Source organism: Manis javanica, chromosome 12, assembly GCF_040802235.1.
Source record: "Manis javanica isolate MJ-LG chromosome 12, MJ_LKY, whole genome shotgun sequence".
In the NCBI taxonomy this organism is placed as follows: domain Eukaryota; kingdom Metazoa; phylum Chordata; class Mammalia; order Pholidota; family Manidae; genus Manis; species Manis javanica.
In genome coordinates, this window is record NC_133167.1 from 9,905,854 (window position 1) to 9,930,406 (window position 24,553).

Below are 24,553 nucleotides of genomic sequence, written 5' to 3' on the forward strand. Positions count from 1 at the left end.
AAATAACCCAGAAAATCACCCAGGGGAGTGCTTAGCTTGCACTCCCTCGCTCTTCGGATGGACTCATTGATAGAACTAAGTGAACAGTGGTCCCTCTGCGCACTCTTAGCCACAGAGGAAGGAATCCTCCCGATGTTCATTGCCACTGTCCCTGGGGCAAGTCCTCTGCACACTTCAGAGCAAATCTTTGCAATAAGACGCACTACTGAGGCTGCTCTAAACATCCCCCCCTCCTCTCTCTGCACCCCCTGGGAAGCTCTACGACGCAAGGGCTTGGGTTACTTTCCCCGTGAAGAGTGGTGATCAACTCTCAGCTCTCAGCTCCCAAATGCTCCACTATGTGCGTTGGCATCCCACGCTGAAAGCCATTTTGTTGAGTGGTATTCCATAATGAAACTCCCTGTCAGTTCCTTTTTTTCTGAAGAAACATTCAAAATGCTTTATTTGGAAAAAAAAAAATACCTGATGCTATAAGGCATTTTTTAGCAAATCATTGCTGTTTTAGACTCATGAGAACCTGTTATCCATAAAGCAATCATATCCCTCATTTTCTTTCCACTAGGTTATGAAAATATAAATGTCTCAGCCAATGCTTTGGAGAATAAAATGACAAAGGAAGAAGCCACACAGGAGGAATGGGATTACCACAAGGAAAAGTCACCTTATGCTTTCAAAGGCCAGTGCAGTAGCAAATGTCACACACCGCCGATTACAGCAGAAGGATCTCTGGAAAGAGTAGCAGAAGACACAGCACTGCAGAGTCTGCATCCACTGGCCCCGCCATCAGAATGGGAAGTTGAAGCTGTGGGGAAGGAGAGGCCCCCCGCAAATTACCGTCATTCTGAAAATTGTAAAGGTCAAGTGGAAAAATCGCAGTTTCTGTATATTCCAGGTGATGCTTATTTCTCCAAGATGGTTAAGAAAGACAGATCTTCTGCATGTGGTACCATCACTGAGCATGCCAACAACTTAGGCCCAAGAACCCATGAAGATGGCACAGGCTCTCCTCCTGACATACAAGGTGGAGAAGCCACAACCGGCGAGTACGCTACAAATTTAGCAGAATCCGTGCTGCAAGATGCATTTATTAGATTATCTCAGTCTCAACCTACACCACCCCAGGAACTTGCAGTCAGTGTCTCTGCAGGCAGTGGTCTGTTACCCAGCAGCTGTTTCACAGAAGATATGGGGGTCCCTCAGTCCTGGAATGAGCTTCCCAAGATTGTCATTGTTCAGAGTCCAGATGGCAGTGATGCTGCCCCTGGGCCAGGCACCTCCTCACAGCCGAAGATGGACATGTCTGTTGAAGCCTTAGGGGTGCTTCCTGGGGAGAACCTCAGCAGAGGCCCCCAGAGTGCTCTGGAAGTAGCATTAGCTTGTGCAGCCACTGTAATTGGAACTATTTCCAGTCCACAGGCCACCGAAAGACTCAAAATAGAGCAAGAATCCCTGGTTTTAAACCATCCACTGGGAGACAATGAACCACTGCAAACTCAAATATCCCAAGTACTCAAAGAACCTTCCATCGGTAAATACTCATTTCCTTCTGCTTTGTGTGGCATGACCCAGGTGGCGAGTGCCGTTGCTGTCTGTGGCCTGGGTGAAACGGGGGAGGTGGGGTGCCCTGTGGCTTCAAGTGGCCTCTTGTTTACAGCCGAGACTCCTGCAGCAGTCCCCGCACTTTGTAGTTTGGGGACAGGGAGGAGCATGGAGCTGGGAAATGAAGCCATCGTAGAGGCATTGCTCAAGGAGGCCACTCTGCTCTTAACAAGGCCTGATACCTACAGCAGCACTGGCGACTTCATGGAATCCATGAGTGGGAGAATCATGGAAGCTGCTTCAAAGCCTCAGACGCTGTGCTCAGAAAATGTCCTTGGGAATGAACTGGCACAGACCCTGTCCAATGTTATTGTAAAGCATGCCATTGACGAAGTTCACCAGAAAAATAAAATAATCAACCCTAATGACAGCAGGCATTCATCTGAAACTCTGGACACCCTAATGGAAAGTATAAATCAACTGCTCTTCGATGTGATATGCTTCACGTTCAAGAAGATGAACCATATTGTACAGCTTGGTCAATGTTCCACTGCCCTTTCTAAGGAAACCATGAGATGGAGGGAAACAGAACTAGGCTGTCAGCCACCTGATCAGGCTGCTAGTCAAACAAGGACAAAAGCCACTGAATGTTCTAGCAGCCACCCACTTAGCAATCCATGTAGCACTAGCCTTGTTATCAATGACCTTGTAGAGGACACATGTCTGAAGCAAGACAGCAAGTGCCCAGGGAAGCCAAGCCTCCTCAAGCCCACGCTGCCATCTGAATTGTCCTGTAGTCCCAGAGCGCCTGATTATTTGACTGCTAACACACTTCCCAGGGAAATATATCTGAAAGGAGCAGGGGGAGAAGATACAAAAGACCCTCATCCAATGATGGATCACAGTGAGGATGAATGCAGAGCCCCTTCAGAGAAAGGAAGGACATTAACAGTTGCCAAGTGCAGCAGAATTTCCCAGGATGCTGAGGACACCAGTCATCCAAAGGCCCAAGGGAAGTATGACTGTGCCTCACCTCTGAACACTGAGGTTCAAGTTAACCTGTCTCTGTCAGGGAATGACTTGCTTCCTGCCCAGTCCATGCTCCAAACAAAACATGCCGAGGTATACAGCATCCCAGACTTTGCCGAAGATTTAGCAGAGATGATTGTCTCCATGGCAACTGAAATTGCAGCAATTTGCCTTGACAACTCCAATGGAAAACAACCCTGGTTTTGTGCATGGAAACAAGGAACTGAGTTTTTGGTTACCCCAAATGTATCCTGCAGATCCCTGAAGAGGAAAAAGGAAAGCCAGGCCGGAGGGGCCACGGTGAGGAAACACAAGCCGCCGCGGCTCAGCGAGATCAAGAGGAAAACAGATGAGCACCCGGAGCTCAAAGAGAAGCTGATGAACAGGGTTGTGGACGAGTCCATGAACCTTGAGGACATCCCAGATTCTGTCAATATTTTTGCAAACGAAGTGGCCACCAAGATCATGAACCTAACGGAGTTCTCCGTGGTGGACAGCGCCTGGCAAGCCCAGAGCAGCCCCCGGAACCGGTTACTCGGCGGAGACAGGTGGAGCCGCCTGAAGGCCTCCAGCTGCGAGAGCATCCCGGAGGAGGACTCCAACGCCAGGCCGTTTGCCAGTAACCTGGGCTTGACGAGCACCCTAAGCCAGCCAGTCAGCAGGGCCAGCTCCGTCTCCAAGCAGTCCAGCTGTGAGAGCATTACTGATGAGTTTTCCAGGTTCATGGTGAACCAGATGGAAAATGAAGGCAGAGGATTTGAGTTACTGCTGGATTACTACGCAGGCAAGAATGCCAGCAGCATCCTGAACTCAGCTATGCAACAAGCGTGCCGCAAAAATGACCACCTGAGTGTGAGACCGAGCTGTCCCTCTAAGCAGTCCAGCACCGAGAGCATAACGGAGGAGTTCTACAGGTACATGCTGAGGGACATTGAAAGAGAAAGCAGGGACAGCGCCCCCTCCCGACGAAGCAGCCAGGACTGGTCGGCAGGCTTGCTGTCGCCTGCTGTGCGATCCCCGTTGTGCTACAGACAGTCGTCCATGCCGGACAGCAGATCCCTGGGCGCCAGGCTGACGGTGAATGTGCCCGTCAAGGCCAACTCCTTGGATGGCTTTGCTCAAAACAGCCAGCAAGATTTCCTGAGCATACAGCCGGTCGGTAGCGTGTCTTCCTCCGGGCTCTGCAAATCTGACTCTTGCTTATATCAGAGAGGTGGGACTGACCGCATGACGGACATGCTGATTCATGAGACGTGGGCAAACTCCATCGAGGCTCTCATGCGGAAGAACAAAATCATCACGGATGACGCCGGGGCAGCCGGTGCTGAGCCTGCGGCTGATGGTTCCCGCTTGCGAGGGGACAGGAGTGCAGACAGGACGGCTTCCAGCAGAGGGCACCGTGGGCCGGCTCTTGGCGTTCAGGAGTCCCCTGCTCACCCCAGGAAAGGTTCCATTACTGAAAGCCAGTATCTCCCAGTGTCAGCTCAGAACAAAGCCGCTCCTCTTACAAACCACAGCAGTTTAGATTCTAAAAAGGACAGGTCCTCGTGCCACGATGCTGTCCGCCCATCCCACGCCAGGCCTCCACTTTGCTCCAGGGAGGTGCCTTTAATTCAGATTGAAACCGAGCAGAGAGAAGAGTGTGGTGGAGAACCTGAACACCTCCCTTCCAAAAGCAGCCCCCTGGAGGAAGCAGAAGAGGCTTCGAGAGAGGAAAACGTGCCAGATGTGGCGAGGGGTGGAGACGCTGCCGTGAGTGCATGCCAAAACCGCAGGTGAGTGAATGATCTCCTGGAGAAGATGAGGTGCAAGGGTCCGGGCGTTGCCCCTGGACTGGTATTTACCCTAAATCTTAGAGGCTTTATGAAAGCGAGAACTGAATTCCTGAGGCAACAAGTGACCTCCCTGGGCTAATATGCACCTATAACAGAAAGTTAGAAGTACTTTTTAAAAAATGTCTAGAACAAATTAAATTCATTTATATAAAGAGGAAGTAAGGTATCATTCCCTCCATTAACATTATTAATCTCTCATAGTATGCTGACTTTTAAAATTCTTTCATGGCAATTCTCAAGCAAAAAAGAAAATGATGTCAACTTATACATATTGGAATCTGACATTAGATATTTTGACATCCTTTTTCTCTAGTGTCTCAAGTTTTCCTATTTTGTCTTGTTCTGAGGATCTTTGCAAGGACACCGTGAGTGCCGGTCCTTTAGCTGCATGGTATAATCTTATGAGTACATAAGCAACCCTGTAGTATATGGTTATTTCAATAGTTCTTTTCTAGACAATTGTAATGTAAGTGACAGTGCATTTTGAATTTGAAGTAAGGTTTCTCTGTAGCTGCCCAAAAAGTGTTGATCCTTTTCCAACTTCTATTTGCTGTCGAAAATTCATGATGTTCTTGAATATGAGACCACTGTATCATTTTAAAAAAATGGTTGGTCTCTAGTTAAAGTCACATAAAACAGAAAAAAATAATAGTTAAGCTACTAGCTTCGGAAAACAGAAGTTGGAGAAATAGCCTGCATCATCTTTTCAGAGACATATGCATACTGTGCCAAGATCCTGTGATTTTTAAATGTTTAAGTACAATAAACAGGTTGAACACAGTCTTCACCAAATTTCAGCAGCTCTTGAAAATCTCCAGTACTTTCCTACCCCCTCAAGGGAAACAAAAGCAGTTCATCTTCAGATGCTGGTGCTCCCCATCATGAAAGGGCACGGCTTTGGGTGTGGGTGGTCCAGGTGCACTGGAGTATTTCCTTCTAGGTCACTTAATGTTGAGAACTTCACTTTCCAACTGGATGAAACCCTGGAAGAATGCAAGGGAAGAAAGCCTAGACACACACAAACAGAGGAACAAAGTTAATTCAAATGAGGTATAGGCCAAACTGACCAAGAAAACAAGTTCTTAAATATCAAAGATTCTCCAGCTCTAGACAATACTTACCAAAGTCTTATAGGAATATCATACCTCACTTAATACCCACGTTCTCCAGGAAGTAGGGAGAATTACAAGTGTTTTAAAATAACCAATGTATAGTTCTTTAGAATGACCTTAAGAAAATGGAAAGCTATTATTATTTAAGGTTCCAGGTGTTTGACTTAGTCAAAGGAAGTTAGTTAGGGAACATTTATGACCTAGTAGTTCAGCAAGATACACGGTTGTAGGCTTGAATCAAATAGTGATTGCCACTGAAAATAAATAACATTCATTATACAGTTTTGAGTTAAATGTCACTAATATGCTTAAAATAGGTAGTCTGAAGACTTTCAAAAAATTTGGGAAATACGTATGAATGAAGTCTCCAACTGCTTTAGGTTTGTGTTCCATATAACCCAAGCACACTTCCTCTCACCTCATGGTATGGATTTCTGATTCAGTTTTCTAACAGTGAGAAGAATGCAAAATCTTCAGCCTAAGAAATTCAAGAGCTGAATCTGCTTCGAAAGCATAGACTAAATATTGAATTATTTGTGGAACAGCATAAGAATTGTTATACAAACAAACAAACCAAACAGAAATAGACTCATAAACACAGAGAACAGACTGGTGGTTGCTATAGGGGAGGAGAGGGGGGCATGGGCAAAATAGGTGAAAGGGATACAGAGGGACAGACTTCCAATTATAAAATTAATTGATCACAGGGATGAAAGTACGGTATGGGGAATATAGTCAATAATATTGTAGTAACTTTGTGTGGTAACACATAGGAGCTGCACTTACCATGTTGAGAATTTAGTAATGTATATAATTGTCCAAACACTGTGTTGTACACCTGAAACTAATATATCAGCTATACCTCAACATGATAAAAGATAAAAACTGTTGCAGAACATAAACTCAAAATGGTTCATATACCTAAATGGCAAATGCAAAATTATAAAACTCCTAGAAGATAACATAGGAGAAAATTTAGATGACCTTGTGTTTGTCAATGACTTTTTAAATACAACATCTAAGACATGATCCATGAAGGAAATAATTGATAAACTTGACTTCATTAAAATTAAAACTTTTCCTCTGTGAAAGATACTGTCAAGAGAACCAGAAGACAAGCCACAGACTGGGAGAAAATATTCTCAAAAGTCATATCTGACAAAGGACTGTTATCCAAAATACACAAAGACCTCTTAAAACTCAGTAAGAAGGAAACAAATGCTCAATATAAAAAACAGGCAAAAGACTTGAACAGACACCTCATCAGAGAAGATACACAGAAGACAAACATGTAAAAATATGTACACTAGGAACCAAGACTTCCACAAAGAGTAAATATGTAGGATATGTATTTAAAAGATAATTACTTAAAACAAAAAGCAATGTTTTATGGCATATATATAGGCAAAATCTGTGTCAGTTATGGCACAAAGTTCGGAAAGGAGAAATGGAAGTATACTTCTGTAAGCGTCATCTATTCTATGTGAATTTATACAACATAATGTAAAGGTACACAGTGATAAATTGGAGATGCATATTGTAAATCCTGGAATAGCTACTAAAAAGATAACACAAAGAGCTATGCTAATATGCCAATAGGGAGATAAAATGGAGTGCTAAAATTTGTTCAATTAATCCAGAAAAATGTAGGAAAATAGGGGAAAAGAAGCAAAGAACAAATGAGACTAACAGAAAATAATTATCGGAAAGATATATTTAAATCCATCCTTTTGATAATTACTTTGGTGGTCTAAACACCCCCAAATAAAAGACAGAGATTGTCAGACTGAGTAAAAAGGCAAAATCATATCATAAACTGTCTATAAGAGATGTACTTCAAATATAAGACACAGATTAAAAGTGTAAGGATGGGAAAAGAAATGTCATAAAAACATGGAGTAGCCATATTTATATCAGACTGAGCAGTCTTCAGGACAAGGAATTTTTTGAAGGATAAATGAGGATATTATATAGTGATAGAGGGGCAATTCATCAAGCAAACATAGTAATTGTAAACATATAATCACTTAAATAACAGAACTTCAATCTATATGAAACAAAATCTTATAGAACTAGAAAACAAAATAGACAAGCCCATAGGTTGAAATTTCACACTCTTTTATCAGTAACTGATAGACTAGCAGACAGAAATTCAATAAGGATAAATGAGACTGGACATTCTCAATCAAGTTGACCTAATTAACATTTATTAAACAATCCATCAACAGTAGCAGAATATACAGTTTTTTTCAAGTGCACTTGAAACATTCACCAAGATGGACCATTAGGCCATAGAATAAGGCTTAATAAATTGCAGAAGAACGGAAATCCCGTAGAATATATTCTCTGATCACAAGGGAATTAAACTAAAAATCAATAACAAAGTCTCCCAAAACACTTAGACATTAAAAACACTCTTCAGAGTGACCTGGGATGGTTATTTAAAATGAGGGTTTCTTGGCCTCCCTACTGAATCATAATCTCAGGGAGGATGCTCTGGGTATCATTATAAACACCATTTTGCCCCCCAGTAGTTTTTTTGTATGCAGGCCAGGGTGCTTCATGTTTTTGAAATGCATGGAGGGAGTCAGTAGAAAGTGATCAAGTGAAGAAACGGGAAAACCAATGGCGAGTAACCCTGAAGAGGCAAAATGGGTCCTAGAGTCCCAGCAGAAGGGTTATTCTGAAATAAAGGCCGCACATGTGTCCAAGGACATCCTGCTCACAATGGCAGAGACTCGTGCTCATCTGAGCAGCCAGGGAGGTCTCGTGAAAAGTTCTCGTGCTTCCACTCTTGGTAATAATATCTTGCCATCTATAGTGACAGCCTTGATGCTGGAGATGATGTCCCAGAGGCTGAAGTCTCAACAGAAGGCAGAGCCCCCGATGAGCTGCCCACCCCCGCTGGCAGCAGTGGGGAGAGCACGGACAGCTGGTCCCAGCTCGCCAACGAGGAGGACAATCCAGACGACACAAGTAGCTTTCTGCAGCTCAGTGAGCGATCCATGAGGTACCTGCTCTTCACTTGACTTCCCAGGGAAACAGGTCTTAACACAGATTGTAAAAATGTATTTTAAATGATTCTCCACCAAGGGTCCCCAATAGAGCAAAAAGGAAAGCTCCACTTAGGTCAAGGTGTCTGCCTGTCGTGATTTGTGCTAAGAGGTATCTTAATGTCCCCTATGGCTTCAATTACTCTGGCCAAGGTTCAGAGTCAGCTATGTTCCTTTCTCTGCAAAACCCAGCTAGGGTATTCAATGACGACAGCTGAGAATTTCCTAATAAGAGCTGCTATTACACCTTGTGTGTTTGATAACTTCTTTCTGGTTCATTTGTATTTCAGATGCAACCCAGGCTGGGTTTACATGAGGCAAGTGGTTCCACACTGTGTTGTGTTGTTTGGCCTGACTGGTCCTCCCCTGTCTCCCGGCTGCTCTCTGTACTGGTGCTCTAGGAAAGCTAGAGCGGAACCAGTGAAAGACAAGATTTGGAAGGGCCAAATCAATCAGGAGACATAAACTAAAAACTATCCATCTTTGAGGTGGAAACGAGAAGAATCCCCATGTTTCTGCCCCAAGTCTCATTTGCTACAGGGCCAATAAGTCCAGAGACTTTCCAGAAAAGCCAATTGGAAAATGGGATTCAGATGCCTTTAGGTGTAAAGGCTCCTTGAAAGTTGTATTTCCAACAGTTCAGTCTGTTTAGGCTTATGTACATTTCACAATGTTAAATAATTTTCCTAAAATTCCAAAGACTGGTGGGAAGTATTACAATATGGAGATAGAAAGCAAAGGGAATTTGAATCCTTGCATGCAGAAGTTTACAGGGTTAATGAACTCCAGTGCAATGTATGAGTCACCAGATTTCAATCAGCGAATACATTTAGTGAATTGCATGAAACGCAAAACAGGAATTTAAAATTGAGGGAATCTAATTTGTTACTCATATTACTCTTGAGGGAAGACTGTCCCATTATATGGTACCCCAGCACTCCCCTTTGGGAAAAACATTCTTGGAAGAGACATCATTGAAAATTAGAGAATGTGTGAGAAAACCCAGTGGCTTTGGTGAAATTGGACGCATTCCATTTTGCAAGTACAGACAGAGCCTAAAACCTGGCTCAACTCCACTCTGCTTCAGCAAATAAGTTCCAGGTTAGTAACTAGACCATATGTTGATTGTGAAATCTATTAAAATGATGCCATACATGATGCCCCCTCCACGATACATAAGGTATCAGGTATTGCTCCTTCTCAAAGATTTCAAGAGGAAGGAACTAGAAAACGTTCGCATTGCCCAAATTGGTTCTTGTAAATTCTGTAATCCTATAGGAAAACATGAGCCAGGTACATACTGCATCGAAGGCCCCTCAGAAACCCTCCCACCAACCTGAAAGGCAAAGACAGAAAGTGCAGCTGCCGGTTTCCTTCAAAAGCCAAGAGACAGGCAGATAAGTGTTCTGGTATCTCCACCAGCAGGCTCAGAAATGTCTTAGTCCCAGGGGGCGCATCCAAGGAGTCCTTGCTGACAGATAAACATCCTCACTCCCACAAGGAGGAGGAATAAAGGACTGTGCTGACTGTTACCCACAAGGTGTTACCTACCGGGTGTGACCCCACTGCAGAAATGAGAAAATACTGACGATGATGATTGGCCTGAGACAGAAATGTCTTCTGTTGTGTTTTCCCCTGATTGGATCTTAAATAAGTATCAGTTTAGGAATCCTAGACACGGCGCAATATTCTTTTGGGAACCCGAAGAAGGACCTCTCGGAACAATGGCGTGTCAGTGTCGGCAGTGCGGCCAAGTGGCGGAGACTGGCATTAATGTGTAAACTTTTGCTTTGTCAGCAATGGCAACAGTAGTGCCACTAGCAGTCTTGGCATTATGGACCTGGACATTTATCAGGAAAGCATGCCATCTTCTCCCATGATTAAGTAAGTAGCCACTGAGATGCAGTGCTTGTGAGACCACTACTCCAATTCCATCTGGCAATCCATTTTGATCATTCAGGTTGGACCCACCCTCCGATTTCATCATGTCTGTACGGCCGTGGTTCCCAGGCACATGTGCTTCTGTGTCACTGGAGCAAGAGCTCAGGCCCAGATTAGCCCCACTCTACCACCACCTGCTTTCTGGATTTCAAATATGCCCCCTATAGAATCATTTTGGATAAAGTTTATTCATATAATCAGAAATTCTCATCATTTTACTTAGGCGGACACAGAGATGCAAAAATCTCTTAAGTTGTACCATGCCAGCCAACAAAGACTATTGCTTAATAGAATATACTACTGTGAATGGCTTTTACTTTACTTGTAGACACCTGGGCTTATCACTACTAAAAGTGCCTAATACCAAGCGGTGCTGTGATGGACATACATCACTGCAAGGCCCTGACTCAGGTCCCCACAAATCAGGATCTTCTAACAGACCAAGGGGAAAAGAGCATGTATAGAAGTACAGTATGTAGAACATAAAATGTGCAGAAAGGGAGGGTGACATGAAATCAGTACTACGTCTGGAATTTGTGATTCTTCTAGGAAATCAAATGAATAGAAATCTATTTTTGACCATTGTGACTTAGCTGATTATTTGGAGATTTCTGAAATTTCAGAATTGTGAAAATGAAGTATACAGCTAAAGCTGCCCCCTGACCCATTTCCTCAATTACTGTCATAGCTAAAGCATTTTTGCTTCACTATGCAGTCAGGTATCCTGCCTGCAGAAGGAGTCCTCAGTGACTGGAGGTTGCAATGCAATGCATCTTTTGTTGTTCTACATGACCATTTCCATATGCACTATCTGGATTTTGTTTTGTTTTTTAAAAGGAAAAAACAAAATAAAACAAACAAAACTACTTTAGGGTAAATGTATTTTCCTCCTTCAGGAAGCATTTGTTTAGCTACTTTTCCCCTCTTTCTCCCTGGCATGAACCTAGGAACCCCAGAGACTATTTGTATTCACAGAAGAACAAAACCACCACCACCCCTATCAGCGTCCTGCAGCTCCTTAATAACAGCAATTGTACCCCGTATGTCATTTCACTTCCTTCACTCACACAAAGATCTGCAGAAACTCTAGACCCTTGGGAAACTGGCCATGCCTCTGCAGAAAGTGTTTGAAAGAAAAGCTGTGCTCTCTCCCAACATCGGGAATGCAATGGGATCGATCAGTCAGATCTTAGCAGTAACAGAGAATATAATGGAGAATCTGCCCTCATAGAAAGATCCATTTTCAATACCATCTGTACTCTGATTTCTAGACAGGACAAAAACATTGGACAACAACATAGGACAACCACAAGCACAGGCTTCCCAAGATGGTCACTTCCTTTCAGCTGTTGGGCCCACATGTTTTAGATTCATTTTCTGAGTCTGGTCACTATATACAAGTCTCCCTGATAAGTACTCACTATATGAAAACATCCCAAATAATACATATGATCATATCTAATGAAATACTCACTTCAGTTACGAGTTTGTAATTCCAAACCATCTCTAGCCTGCTATATCCTCCCAATAAAAAGAAAAAACTTTTTTCAGCTAATTGAGATGCATTATTGTGCAGTTCAAGTTCTGCAGTTCATTGATTGACTTTTCCCTTATTTCAGATCAGAGACAAATGCATTATAAAAATATTTTCCTAGACTAAAATGCAAGTTTACATTGCTATCAATATATAGAAAAAAAATCCATGTATTAAGATAGAAACATACGGTCCTTTAAATGACAAGTTAAATACAGAAGGATAAGTCCTCAAATCAGACCTACAAAATCTCTCCTTGACTGTTCAAACCTGTGACAATTCATGGAAGGGGGGTTGAAGAGAATTCAGGACACATTTCTCAGAATCTCCCATACCAATTATCCCAACTAAAATCAAACAGCTTGTCCAGACTTTCTTTTAGGGGCAGGGGATATTTATTGTACACCCAACAATCCAACACTATAGCCACAATATTTCCCGAGGGTTAACTTCACTCAATGAGAACGATAAATCTAGAATGAACTTCCGAAGCTTTTAGATCAGTAAGACCCATCGCCTCATCTTCCATTTGCAGCTTACTCTTCTAAACATTACCAACCATATACTGTTGTTTTCTCCCAAAGTGAATTAGTAGAAGAAAAGGAGATACTTAAAGGACAGTCAGAAAATATAGAGGGTAAGCCACATTCCCATAATTTTGACACAATTTGCCTGCACTCTCCCTGTGGAACTCGGCTAAGCGTGGGTCCTGTCTGTGTACAGAACGTGCCCCTGGAGTGCCAGCGGGAGCAGCCAGCTGCCAGGGGAGCCTGCTGGTGATCAACTTCGACCTGGAGCCTGAGTGTCCCGACACGGAGCTCCGAGCCACTTTGCAGTGGATAGCAGCCTCTGAACTCGGCATCCCCGCCATCTACTTCAAGAAATCTCAGGAAAGCAGAATCGAAAAGGTATCGTGTCCCATGTGTGGCAGTCAATAAAGCTTTGTGTTTTTATCACTCCTGTAGGCTTGGGAGGTGCCTGGTTAGTCCTTCTGAATTCGAGTTATTTGTCTGGACTGAACTGTGACTAAAACTTTGAAACCTCCCACCTGCATTAAAACAGTCATGATAACTGTTTCTTTGACCCTCTGTCTGTCTCAAGTAGTTGGTGGTGATGAGAAAGAAAATTGAGGAAATGGGAACTTTTTCAACGAGTCTGGATTTTTTTTTAAGTTTCCTTGCTCTGAAACCAACCTCTTTGTAACACTTACTTAATAAAAGGTATATACTAGAAACCAAAGGGAGGCCACACTGATATTCAAAACAGACTGTAGTGTGGTGACAAAGAGAAGGCATTTTTCATTCCCTGCTGAACAGGTTTGCATTCGATGAACTTACTATCATGCTCCACCTACCAGAAATAGAAAGCTAGGCAACAGATCCTTAGACAACCTCTAAATTAATAGCAGCTATCACTCTAGTTCCCTGTCTCTAAGTCCTACCACTAACTGTTCTGGAATCTCAATTATTAAGATTAAAACATGAATCCATCTGCCAATGTCTTCAAGCTCAATTTTCCATAATTTAATAAGACGCTTCTTTTAAAATTTTTCAAATTAATAAGAATTAGACTTTATAAGTCTTTTATTGCTCTATAACAAACCACCACACATTTGCTAGCTTAAAACACCACCACCCAGCTTTTGCCAGAGTTTGGGTGAATTCTGCTGTGTTCTCTGCTCAGGGACTTACAAGGCAGAAATCAAGATATCAGCCTGGCTGGGCCCTTATCTAAAAACTGTGGGGAAGGAAAGCTTCCAAGTTCGTTCAGGTGGTTGTCCTAACTCAGTTCCTTGTGGTTGTAGGACTGAGGTCCTTGTTTCCTTGCTGGCTGTCAGCCAAGGACCACTCTCAGCTTCTAGGAGCTGCCCACCCTCCTTGTCTGTGGCCCTCTCCGTGTTCTCATGATGTCAACTTCACTTATTTTTCTGTACCAGCCAGAGAAAATTCTGTTTTCAAAGGGTTCATGTGGGATAATTTCCTCTTTGATTAACCCAATATTAACTGAAGAATCCCTTTTGCCATGTAAGAAAACATAATAAGGGCATATTCCCTTATCCCATTCTGTTCATGTTACAAGGATCAGGACAGAAAATCTTGGAAGCCACTTTAGGATCCTGCCCATCACTGTCACCATGCATTTTTTTAGCATCTTATTATCACAAAGTACCTTTACCTATTCATTATACTTGTTTTTCAACAACCCTATAAGAAGGGTAGAATGGATATTATTTTCCCTTTTTAACTAATATGCAAATCAGGACTCAGATAGCTTGGTCTGTGTGCGAGTCCTCAGAGAGCAATGGCTGGGTCCAGTCCTGGAACCCAGATATTCTCCACAAATACCTCTTACGTGTGTCTGTCTCAAATGAAATTGCCTTGGAGTTACCATTTGGATTTTTTTAAATGTGTAATTGCATCTTAATTCTCACTGAGAAAGTCTCGCAACCTGAAATGAAAGATCCTTTACCATCTTGCCCATTCACATCATAATTAGAACTGCTTCCCCAAATCTGCATTACTAGCCAATGAGATTGGCTACTGGAAAAATTGAAAAGGAGACCTAATTCATTTTCCACACCCTCTCCAACATCAACTTTCCTCTCCAACCAGTAATCTGTATTTATTTGTGCCTAGGACTACCTACCATTCTAAGCCATCTGAATCTAGATACTATCCTATACTTGTGATACCTTTGATGGCAAGGGGATGAGTGGTTAATTTAATTCTTTGATAAGTTCTCCTTCCATCTTAACACCCAGCCTGCCCAGTGCAGAGTGGAGTTAAAGAGCACTCCATGTTTGAACCCTCCTTCTGGCCATACACAGTCCCAGAGACAGCCCTGCTGTAGGTCGGACACCAAGAACATTCACAGGCAAATGCAGATTCCTGGGCAACATGAAAGACAGATTGGTTTCCAACTTTACCTCTGCAGCATTGCACAGCACATTTCCAGATGATCTCTTAATGGAGTACGTGTTTACACAACCCACCGTTTTGAAGAAACAATGTAATACCCTATATGAATATATGTCTCATAAATCCCCGTTGGGTGAAAGGACAAGAGTGTGTCACTAACATCTTGATTATGTAAATGATGCCCTGACTTGATATTTGCTTATCCCTGCTGATTTTCATTTCTCAGAGAGAATGGCTGTCTTTGCTGATAGTTACTTTTCTGAGAAAACAAACATTCTGCTAGTGTTATCCAGGGAAACATTAAACGATGTTTGCCATTCAATTTAGCATCCGCTCAAGGAGTTTATTTCTAAGTAATATAAGTTTAGGGACCTAATCTTCTAATTCTTTTTTTCATTGTCAGTGAGGGTTCTCTGCACACAGTGGCTTCTCCATAAATGGGCAGTTTGTTGGGTGAGACAGACCTGGTTAAATAAAGCAAACACTTCAGCAAAATTTTAACATCCTTTCTTTTATCGATAGTGCAATGGGAGGCCTCATTCTGATTGTTTTCTAATTAGCTGGATAGTTAAGTGGCCATTCTCAAGTGCTGTGGAAGAGACTGTGGCCTCCCACAAACGCTGTGTCACACATGAGGGGCAGGGTCTCATTAGCTCCTCATCAGCTTGGAGAAGGTTAAAGATGTGTCTCTATTAAGTGCAGAAATGTCATTTCCCCACCATCACTCAAGTATTAAACACCATTCACAGATGTATACCCTGAGTCCCTGTTTGTGTGAATTTTGAATTTTGGGGGTAAATTAATTTATCTAAATTAATATGTCTCCCTTTATGGTGTTTCCAATTCACAAACCCTCCTGCCTTGTGGAAATGCAGGCATGAGCTGAAAGGGAGTAGGATGTGATGAATACTGACGCAGCTCACCTCTCCCCCTCTGACCTTAGGGTTAGGTGGAGGGCACTTACAGCCAGCTTACAACGGATTCCAGTCCTACTTCAACTCAAAAGGCAAATTCCAACATCCTGGGTGTCCAAATGTACTGTCCCTCCTCTTTGATAAAGGACACTTCCATTTTCAAGCATTCTCTTCCACAGGGCATTTTCTCTTCATTAAAATGCTGTGTCCACATGACAGCTGTACACTTGGAACATGCATGCAATGTATATCAAGCATGTACAAATGCCAGGCACTGTTCTAGGCTCTGGAGAAACAGGGAACAAAAGAGAGAAAATGTCTTGCCCTCTTGGAGTTCACATTCTAGTCCAGGAAGGATGCAAGGTAGGGAGAATATGAACCAAGAGGGGATCAAGTTGTAAAGAACGACTTTGAAATATGATGGGACCTTGTTCTGGTCAAGGGAGATGAAAAGCATACAGAAAACAGTACTTCTTATACCTTGACTGTGAGCAAAATGCACATAATCAGCTGGGACACTTATTTATGATTCCCATTCCTGGGTCCTCTCTTGGCCCTGACCACTTTCTAGGTGTGGGGGCCCAGAAACATACATTTTTAACAATTTCTCTCAGGTGAAGTGCTCTGATGAGCGCTAAAGCTTGAGACCCCCTTCCTTAAGAAATACCCTGAAGGAGTGGCTGAATTTGAGGTGGTCTTTATGATTGGGGAAAGATTGCTGAGGATCCTAATGCCTGACAATCTGAGACAGTTTGTAAATTTAATTCACAATGATCTTGTTTAATCTACCTAATTTAAGGTAAATAAAAAAAAATCATGAAAGCGGTTATTAGTTAAAAAAAATGATGTCGATTGGCTAATTCGCCTGTTTTCTTGGACCCAAAGCATCCTTACTCTCTGGCTCTTTTTCTTCTGTTTAAAGTCGGTGAGCTTCTGTGAACTAGTGCGGGCTGATGACTGGTACAGTAAATGGCGTACTTTTCTCATGTGTAAGCCTGCTTTCAGAATTACTTCCTTTTCTTGGAGGCAGTGTGTGGAGCAGAGGAAACATATGCTTACTTCCTACAAAAAAGGGTCAATAGAGAGGCAGCCTCACCTCTAATTTCCTTTCCATTCTCTATGCAAAGTGGTGGAAAGAGAATGGGAGAGAACATGGTGTTACTGACGGCTAGCATAACTGTTCCCCAAATACTACATTGAGAGTTTCACTTTTGAAGAAATGCATAAAAAAGGAAAGAAAAATAAGGAAGAATTAGAAACTGCCTTAGCTCAGACTGACAATGAAAGATCGTGTACGAGTGGCTTAAACAGACATTTATCTCTCACAGTCTGGAAGCTTGTAAATCCAAGATCAAGGCACCAGAAGATTCAGCTCCTGGTGAGGGGCCTCTTCTTCCCTGGGTCCTCACACGGTCGAGGGCGAGCTTTGGAATCTCTTCCTCTTCTTAAAAGTGTGTGCATGGGAGCCCCGTGCTCCTGACCTCATCTACTCACCTACTTATCTCCCAAAGCCACCACTTCCTACTAGCATCACATTGGAGGATAGGCTTCTATTTTATGGATTTGGGGGTGAGGGAGACACCAACATTCAGTCTGTAATAAATACTAACTAAGTCTCTTCATTTGTAAACATAAGAAGTTGTCTTGGATTGAATCCTTTAGTCATGGTTCTTAAACTGAGTGTGTCTTAGAATCACCTGGGGAGGTTGCACAGACCCTGATGTTCTGGCTAATGAAATCAGAATCTCCTCTTGAGGTGAAACTCTGGCATTGGGTTTTTTTAAAGGTCTCTGGTGGTTCCAGGGTGCAACCCAGACTGAGATTCATGGCTTTACAGACTGTAAGTGCAGGAGCAATATAAAGACCAACTCACTTGTGCTTAATGAAATGGAATTGTGCCTTGGAGCCTAAAGAAGATAGCTGCTTTCAAAAATCTAAGTGGAATGTTCCAAAAAACCATGCAGTTGGCAGCAACTCCCTAGATTCTACCATATGATTTTGTAAACAGTTGATCTAACTAGTAAATGCACCTCAGAATATAAAAGTCATCTACCATGTGATACTTTTCTTCAAATGAGTCTATCAATGATACCCTATCACAGGATATAAAGTCTTCTGGTTTCCTAAGACAAAACATCGGCTCAAGGAAATGCAGACTATGATATATAGGAAGGGAACCTAATTATTATTGATTGTGAAATGGCAGGAAATGAAACATTTTTATTTTCATTTTTTAATGCATTGGAAAGTAAATCCCAGGTCCCTGACATACTAAAGCTGATTATGAGATTACCAAGGCAATAACACAGATAGGCACAGTGAAGGTTACAGGGCCAACTGCTGAATACAATGTGGTTTTTAAGGGCTATAGCAATGAACTTGGCATGTCCTCTTCTGGCTTCCTCACAATATTAGCTTCATTTTTATCTAGAATTAATTTTAAATAAAGGAAGAAAAGAAAACGTAAGGTCTTCCCTCTTTCCGGCTCAGCAAATGTTTCACGGTCTAGATGTCTGAGATGAGGTCAGCACAGCCTCAGAGCAGACTGTATTTAGTGAAGTCACATCACTTTTAAAAGCTGCTTTCTGGGATATCAGCCTGGAGTTAGAAATCATGGGAGATCTGCAAGCGGGTGGCCCTTCCACCAACTACTGGCAGGGTGGTCTCACTGGTGGGACATGTTCACAACTTTGGGTCAGTCAACAACATCCGTAATCATCACCACAACTGGGAGACGCTCCTTCAGCAAGTCCTAAATAGATGGAAAGAAGCTAATACTGAACTTCCAAAAAGGTCTGAGTCAGAAAGCCTTCTGGAAAGGGCTCAGCAAATACTAGCATTTGCCCCAGACGCCAATTCTCCCACAGAGCAATGACTCAGGGATAAAAGTCAGGAACGAAGTGGTAGCCTAGTGAGCCAGGGTTTACAGAAAGAAAAAAAGAAAGTCGTTAATGCTAATTTTATATTTGTTTACTTTATGTTGACCACATCTTTATGAGACGTCTTAAGGTAGAGGAGACACCCTCAAGGGATGAGTCTGGCCTAAGGCCACTGGTGACCTTTGAGAGAAATCTTGAAAAGAAGTTGAAGGCTCAACTTGCTGGCTTCTCTCAATGAGACCTCAGAAACCTGAAATTCAAGTCTTCCCCCTTGGGAGCACCTGCTTTTCAGACATCTAGGAAGAGCTGGAAAAGTCTGATTAATCAAACCACGCCATAATATCCTGGCCTTTCTTCCCCTTTCTCTGACGCCTTACGCTCTTACCACTTTGTCCAGAAGAAAACATGCGTTGGATCATTTATCCACACCGAGACAGAAGTAACAGCTCACAAAATTATTTCTATTTCCATAAATTACTAATTGCCACTGGGAATGTTCCCCCATCTGAGGGTATTTGCATTTTAAGAAAAATCTTAACCTAAAAGATCAAGTTTTCTAAAATTTCAGGAATCTGACAAACAGAGAGCTAAACAGAATTGTGAGGGGTTCCAGACAGCTGACAGTCCCAGAAATTCCATCACGGAGATGAGTGGAGCTGAATGGAGCTAACCTATTGTCAGAGTGAACGGTGAAGAGAATTCCCGGGTATCCCATCCCCAGGACCTGCGTGCCCACTGGCAATCACAGTGCAGTAAGAGACATGCCCCACAACCAGCTTTTACTGTGCTCCTTGATTACTGTAGGAGTGATCTGTTTACCTTTGCCTAGATCCACAGCCTCCAACTATTTTTGTGGAGCATTCTATCAATACAAAATTACTGAGTAAACAGCCCTCAAGGTATGCATGTTTATTTTTAAATTATATATGTGCAAATGCATTACATAAAACTCAAGAATGAATATTTAGGCAAGGTTCATCCTTAATGATTACAGATGTCACTTCACATTTCAAATAGTCTTCATGGTCCTTTTGAATGTATTTGATTCACATTTGGTCATTCATTCCTTCTGCCATTCAGCAAACTTCTACTGAGCACCTATTAGGTGCAGGCACAAGGTATTAAAAGATGACTTAGATGTTGTCGTTCCCCAGAGAATACTATCTATAACACAGTTGCCATCAGCCTCCCATCTGTCTCTCTTACTACATATTCCCAAAACTCTGAGATAATGTTTATATTTCCATGTATTAAAGTTCAGTATTTCATTTTCCAGTCTAGAAAATTGCTTTATTCTGATTAAGCCAACACAAGGCAAGTGAATACAATAAAGTACTGATTTCTGTAACTGTAAATAGTTGGTGCCATCACAGCTGGGAGAAGAAGTATAATTTAGTAGCAGCTCTCTATAAGACAAGTTCTTAGTAATTGAAATGAATTAACAAATTCAAGCTGGAGAGAGGGAAAAAGACAAATGAAATTAGCATTCCAGTTTCTGGCTGATCTCCAAAGTCTAAATGAAAATGAAAAAAAGAGCAGAGCAAAAAATTCTAGAAGGAAATACTGAGGAAATAGTAACTAAACCACAGCCCTCATCTTCATAACAAATAGGTCTTTTTTCCTCATAAAATTATATCAGATTCCCAGCCTTCCCTTTCTCTCAGGGTTCCAAATAAATATCAATGCCATATTCTCCTATCACCAAACGAATAAGGTGCTGTGGTAGAAAGAGCATTGGGCCGGAGTGTTAGAAAGGCGATCATGCTTCCTACTACCAACTTCTCATCTCTCCAGTCCTCAATTTTCCATCTAAAAATGCTGCTTCTTGGGGTTGCTGACAGAATTGAATGAGATCACATGCACGAACGTACCTCCTACAGATTTTAGCTCTTACTAAGTGTTACTTTTCTTTAAGAGTATCTGACTAAGGAGTTTGAGAGGCCTTCATGCTGGGCATCATCCCAGTTTCATGAAAGGAATGCTCTATAATGATTTCCCCATCTTCCCACTGCCCAGCTCACAGGCCACCTGCAGGCAAAAACATTCTTTTTAAATCATGGCCAGTGGAAGCTGGCACCAAAAACCAAGCGACGAATCGAAGGGGTTTTCCCAAAATCTTTCCTTTTCTTGTCACAGTGGAAAGCCAGTGTCTCTGAACATTTATTGAAAGGGAGGGGGCCTTTCCCGACGGAGTGAGGTGACTCTGCCCTCAACTTTAGCACTTGGCATATTTGGCCCAGATGTACATATGTAGTGAGAGGTTATTTGTGGTGTGGATAAAAGGGACTGGAAGCCACACTGTACAGTCCTGTCCCCGAGTGCAGACCTGAGGAAACTTCAAATATCTCAAAAACTCTTGAGAAGTATTCCATCCAGTCTCTCACGATCAATGGATGGCAACTGCTGTGAGGAAAAATTCCAGTTCAACTGAAAGAACTCTCTAGCAATCTGAACAGTCTAAAAAGGAAATAGACTGTCCTAGCACACAGTCTCCGTCCCTGGAAATACTCAGAAATAGCCCGGAGAGCCATTAAGTTTGGAAGAATGGTTGAATGAGATGACTTTGCAGATCTTCCATGGTACGTGAGTCCTAACTCTGCTATATCTTAGTTTCTAGATGTCGTGCGGCTGGTCCATCAGAAGTCCTGGAAAGTGGGAGATATCTTTCACGCAGTTGTTCAGTACTGCAAAATGCATGAGGAGCGGAAGGCTGGGACCCCGAGTCTCTTTGACTGGCTCTTGGAACTGGGCTAAGGCGGCAGCAGCCTGCCGGAGTACTCCTTCCCCCCATTCCAGCTTAGATGACAGTAGTTTGCTCTAAATGCTCTAAACTTTCTCAAAACATCCCATCACATTTAGCAGTGCTATAAAAAAAATCTGCTGTTCAAGGCTACTGCACATGGAATAAATCTGAGGAAAAGTACAGTAGAGGTCTGTACAGATCAATACAACCTGTGGGTGAGTTCAGAAGAGCTTGTGCTGAAATGGCTGGAAACACAGACATTTTAAAGAGGCCCAAATTAAAAGCATATAGCTATGCCCAAACTACCAGAAAATTTATACTTGCATATTTTTAGTAATAAAATACATAATGTCTCCAATTATGTGAATCAACTGGAAAAAAAAGTCACTGGTCAAAACTGTGTAAACTATGCTATAGTGTTTATTTTACATTTTTGAGCAGATTAAGGGGCTGTTAGCCCAGGTAAATACTTAAGATACAAGTGAGAAATTTTCAGATATAAAACATTTCTACCTTCAAACCAGTATCAATGGATATTAATGGAAATACAGGTATATTTATCAATGTTCTTTACTGAGGGGATTTCATTTATTCACTGCAACCCACTGAGAAATAGTTTTCATCGCCCCAACAGTATCTGGGTTCCTAGCTAACCAGAAAACTCTTGGTATTCAGCTGGGAGAGCAAAAGATTGAAGATTGTCTTGTTTCCATCTCTGTATTGCTTAGGTAACATAATTACAGAATTCTTGTCCTAAGGGAAAGCTTTCTTTAAAAAAAAAAAAAAAGTCTTTTGAGAGAAAGTCTCCTTGTGTATTAAATTATATAAAATACGAACTTTCATTTTATTTTTATTGTAAATTATGAAGAGATTGTTATCTTAAATAATATATTGAGTCAGCTTAGAGGTTCATAAAATATGAAGAGATTGTTGTCTTCAAGCATATATTGACACTTGCACTCAGTCAAGTTTAATTATAAATGTGTTTGTACCCACACAGCAAGCCCACTACTCGGATGACATTTATAATGACAGGTGCAGCATTCGACGTAACTGGTGAGGATCATACGCTCTTCTTGATTCAAAGATATTGGCATTTCATTGGGGAAAAATAAAACCTTATCACATTTAAGTATTTTAGTAACAGACTTATTCTTTTGAAAAATAAAAGTAACTTCTCCTTAAAAAGTCTTCTTTCTATTCAACTAAACGAACTAAACCAGCTTTTATTTTCTTAATCAAAGAAGGTGTTTATCAAAGATTTCCTGAAGTACTATGCTTTTACACTATTTTTAAAGATTGTGACATCATTTTAAATGTGTACAAGGCCCTACACCATCAGTACTGGCTTAAGTGCCATCCACATCTTGAAATGTTGAGAAAGCTTCCTTGTAAACCATACATCCCTCCCCACCACCCATCCCAGGAGTCCCTCCCTGCACTCACTAGGTATTTATTACATAAATGGTCCAATTTAGGCTATGTTTGATTGGACAGATTAACTAAATGTCAAATATGAAAATTTATCCGTCATCTCAAAACTGCAAATTCTTTGTGCTACTGAATGGAAAAGAATATATTTATTTTTTAAGCAATGCCAGAATATTGTGTGTAGACTTCTGTTGTGCGTGAATGAATGTTTACTTATCCTACAAAGCACAAATACTGGATTGTAACCCTGTGATGAAGTTAGATATGTTGTACCTAACATTGCAAACTAATCAATAAACTTTTGTTGCCAAATGTTGATCATCTTTTCTCCAAGATCTTTACGCACCTCATAGAAATAATAGACACAGTGTGATTGGATAAAGGTAAATTATCCCTTAAACAGATTTTGCTGCCTCACTTTCAATTTTTGAATAAGCAAATGTTCTCTGAATGAACGTGTGAGGGTCAGTAACATTCATGTAAATCAGAGTTTGTGAACCTTGGCGCCATTGACATTTGGGGCCGGCGTTTGCTTCAGGGGGTCATTCTGAGCTTTGCGGCATGTTCAGCAGCACTTCTGCCTCTCACCCACCAGATGCCAGTAACCACTTCCTCCCAGTGATGACAACCAAAAATGTCTCCCAAATTTGCCAAATGTCACCTGGGAGACAAAAATCACACCGGTTGGGGGCCCCCCAGCATAAATAATGCACTGAAGGAGCACAGCCTGAAGCTCTAGGAAGTATTAGGTAGAGAAGGAAGATCCTGTGGCCTCCAGGGAGTCCCAGCAGGAAGCTGCAAACCCCACAATCTCCCCTCCCCTGCAATGCACCCGCCCATATGCTGTGGCCCTTACAGCAAGTCCGGGGGGTAAAGGAGAAAGAGGCACAGAACAAAGAAGAAGCCTACAAGCTTGGAGACAAACCAACCTAGTTCAAGTAAACCAGTGGCAAACTGATGAGGCTCAGAGGTCAGTGGAGCAGTGCTCTTTGAATGCAGGAAGTAAATGATGAGAATTTATGCAAATAAGGCAATCAGGCTCCTGAGCAATTTATTTCATTCATTAATAAGAAGGCATGACTGTGCTGACATAAAGAATTCCCCAGTCAGCCAGTAGGCACTATCAAAAAAATAAACAAGGAACATGGGTAAGGACTCTATCTGGAAGGATAATACACAAGGAGGAGGCTGCTTTAACGGGAAGGAGGCCGAGGCCAATAGCGAGAATGCTCCCCCCGGAAGGTCTGCAAGGTCTCCAGGGCAAGGCAAAGAGTTTCTTTTATGAAAAGGAGTAAACAAGACTAGAAAATGTCCAGAGTGGGATGGACAATGAGCCAGCAGAGGTGGCGACAGTAGATGAGAAACGGTTTATCCTGAGCTCACCCTGTTTTCTGGAGGGGCTCCTTAAGTGGGGGCTGTATGCAGGATAGGGCTGGAAATCAAAGGCCTGGACAAAGGACAGAAGCCTAACTAAAATTTGATTAACAAGTATTTCCAGAAATAGACTCATAAACACAGAGGACTCACTGGTGGTTGCCATAGCAGAGAGGGTGGGGGAATGGGCAAAATAGGTGAAAGGGATAAAGAGGGACAAACTTCCAATTATAAAATAAATAAGTCACAGG

General features: G+C 42.1%; 1 protein-coding gene across 8 annotated transcripts in view; it reads left to right on the forward strand.

The window, feature by feature from the left end:
- SPHKAP (SPHK1 interactor, AKAP domain containing) overlaps positions 1-23,244 on the forward strand; it is a 127,253-nt gene extending 104,009 nt beyond the window's left edge. For 5 of the 8 annotated variants that reach the window (XM_073218029.1, XM_073218034.1, XM_073218032.1 and 2 more), the window contains 6 exons: positions 563-4,343; positions 8,337-8,525; positions 10,366-10,452; positions 12,628-12,680; positions 12,767-12,951; positions 21,365-23,244. In XM_073218029.1, the coding sequence (XP_073074130.1) occupies positions 563-4,343; positions 8,337-8,525; positions 10,366-10,452; positions 12,628-12,680; positions 12,767-12,951; positions 21,365-21,508 (4,439 nt within the window). In that variant the 3' untranslated portion in view covers positions 21,509-23,244. Of the gene's footprint in view, positions 1-562; positions 4,344-8,336; positions 8,526-8,858; positions 8,886-10,365; positions 10,453-12,627; positions 12,681-12,766; positions 12,952-21,364 lie in introns of all 8 variants that reach the window. The other 3 variants (XM_073218031.1, XM_073218035.1, XM_073218030.1) reach the window with 2 other exon arrangements.
- Positions 23,245-24,553: the final 1,309 nt, after the last annotated feature.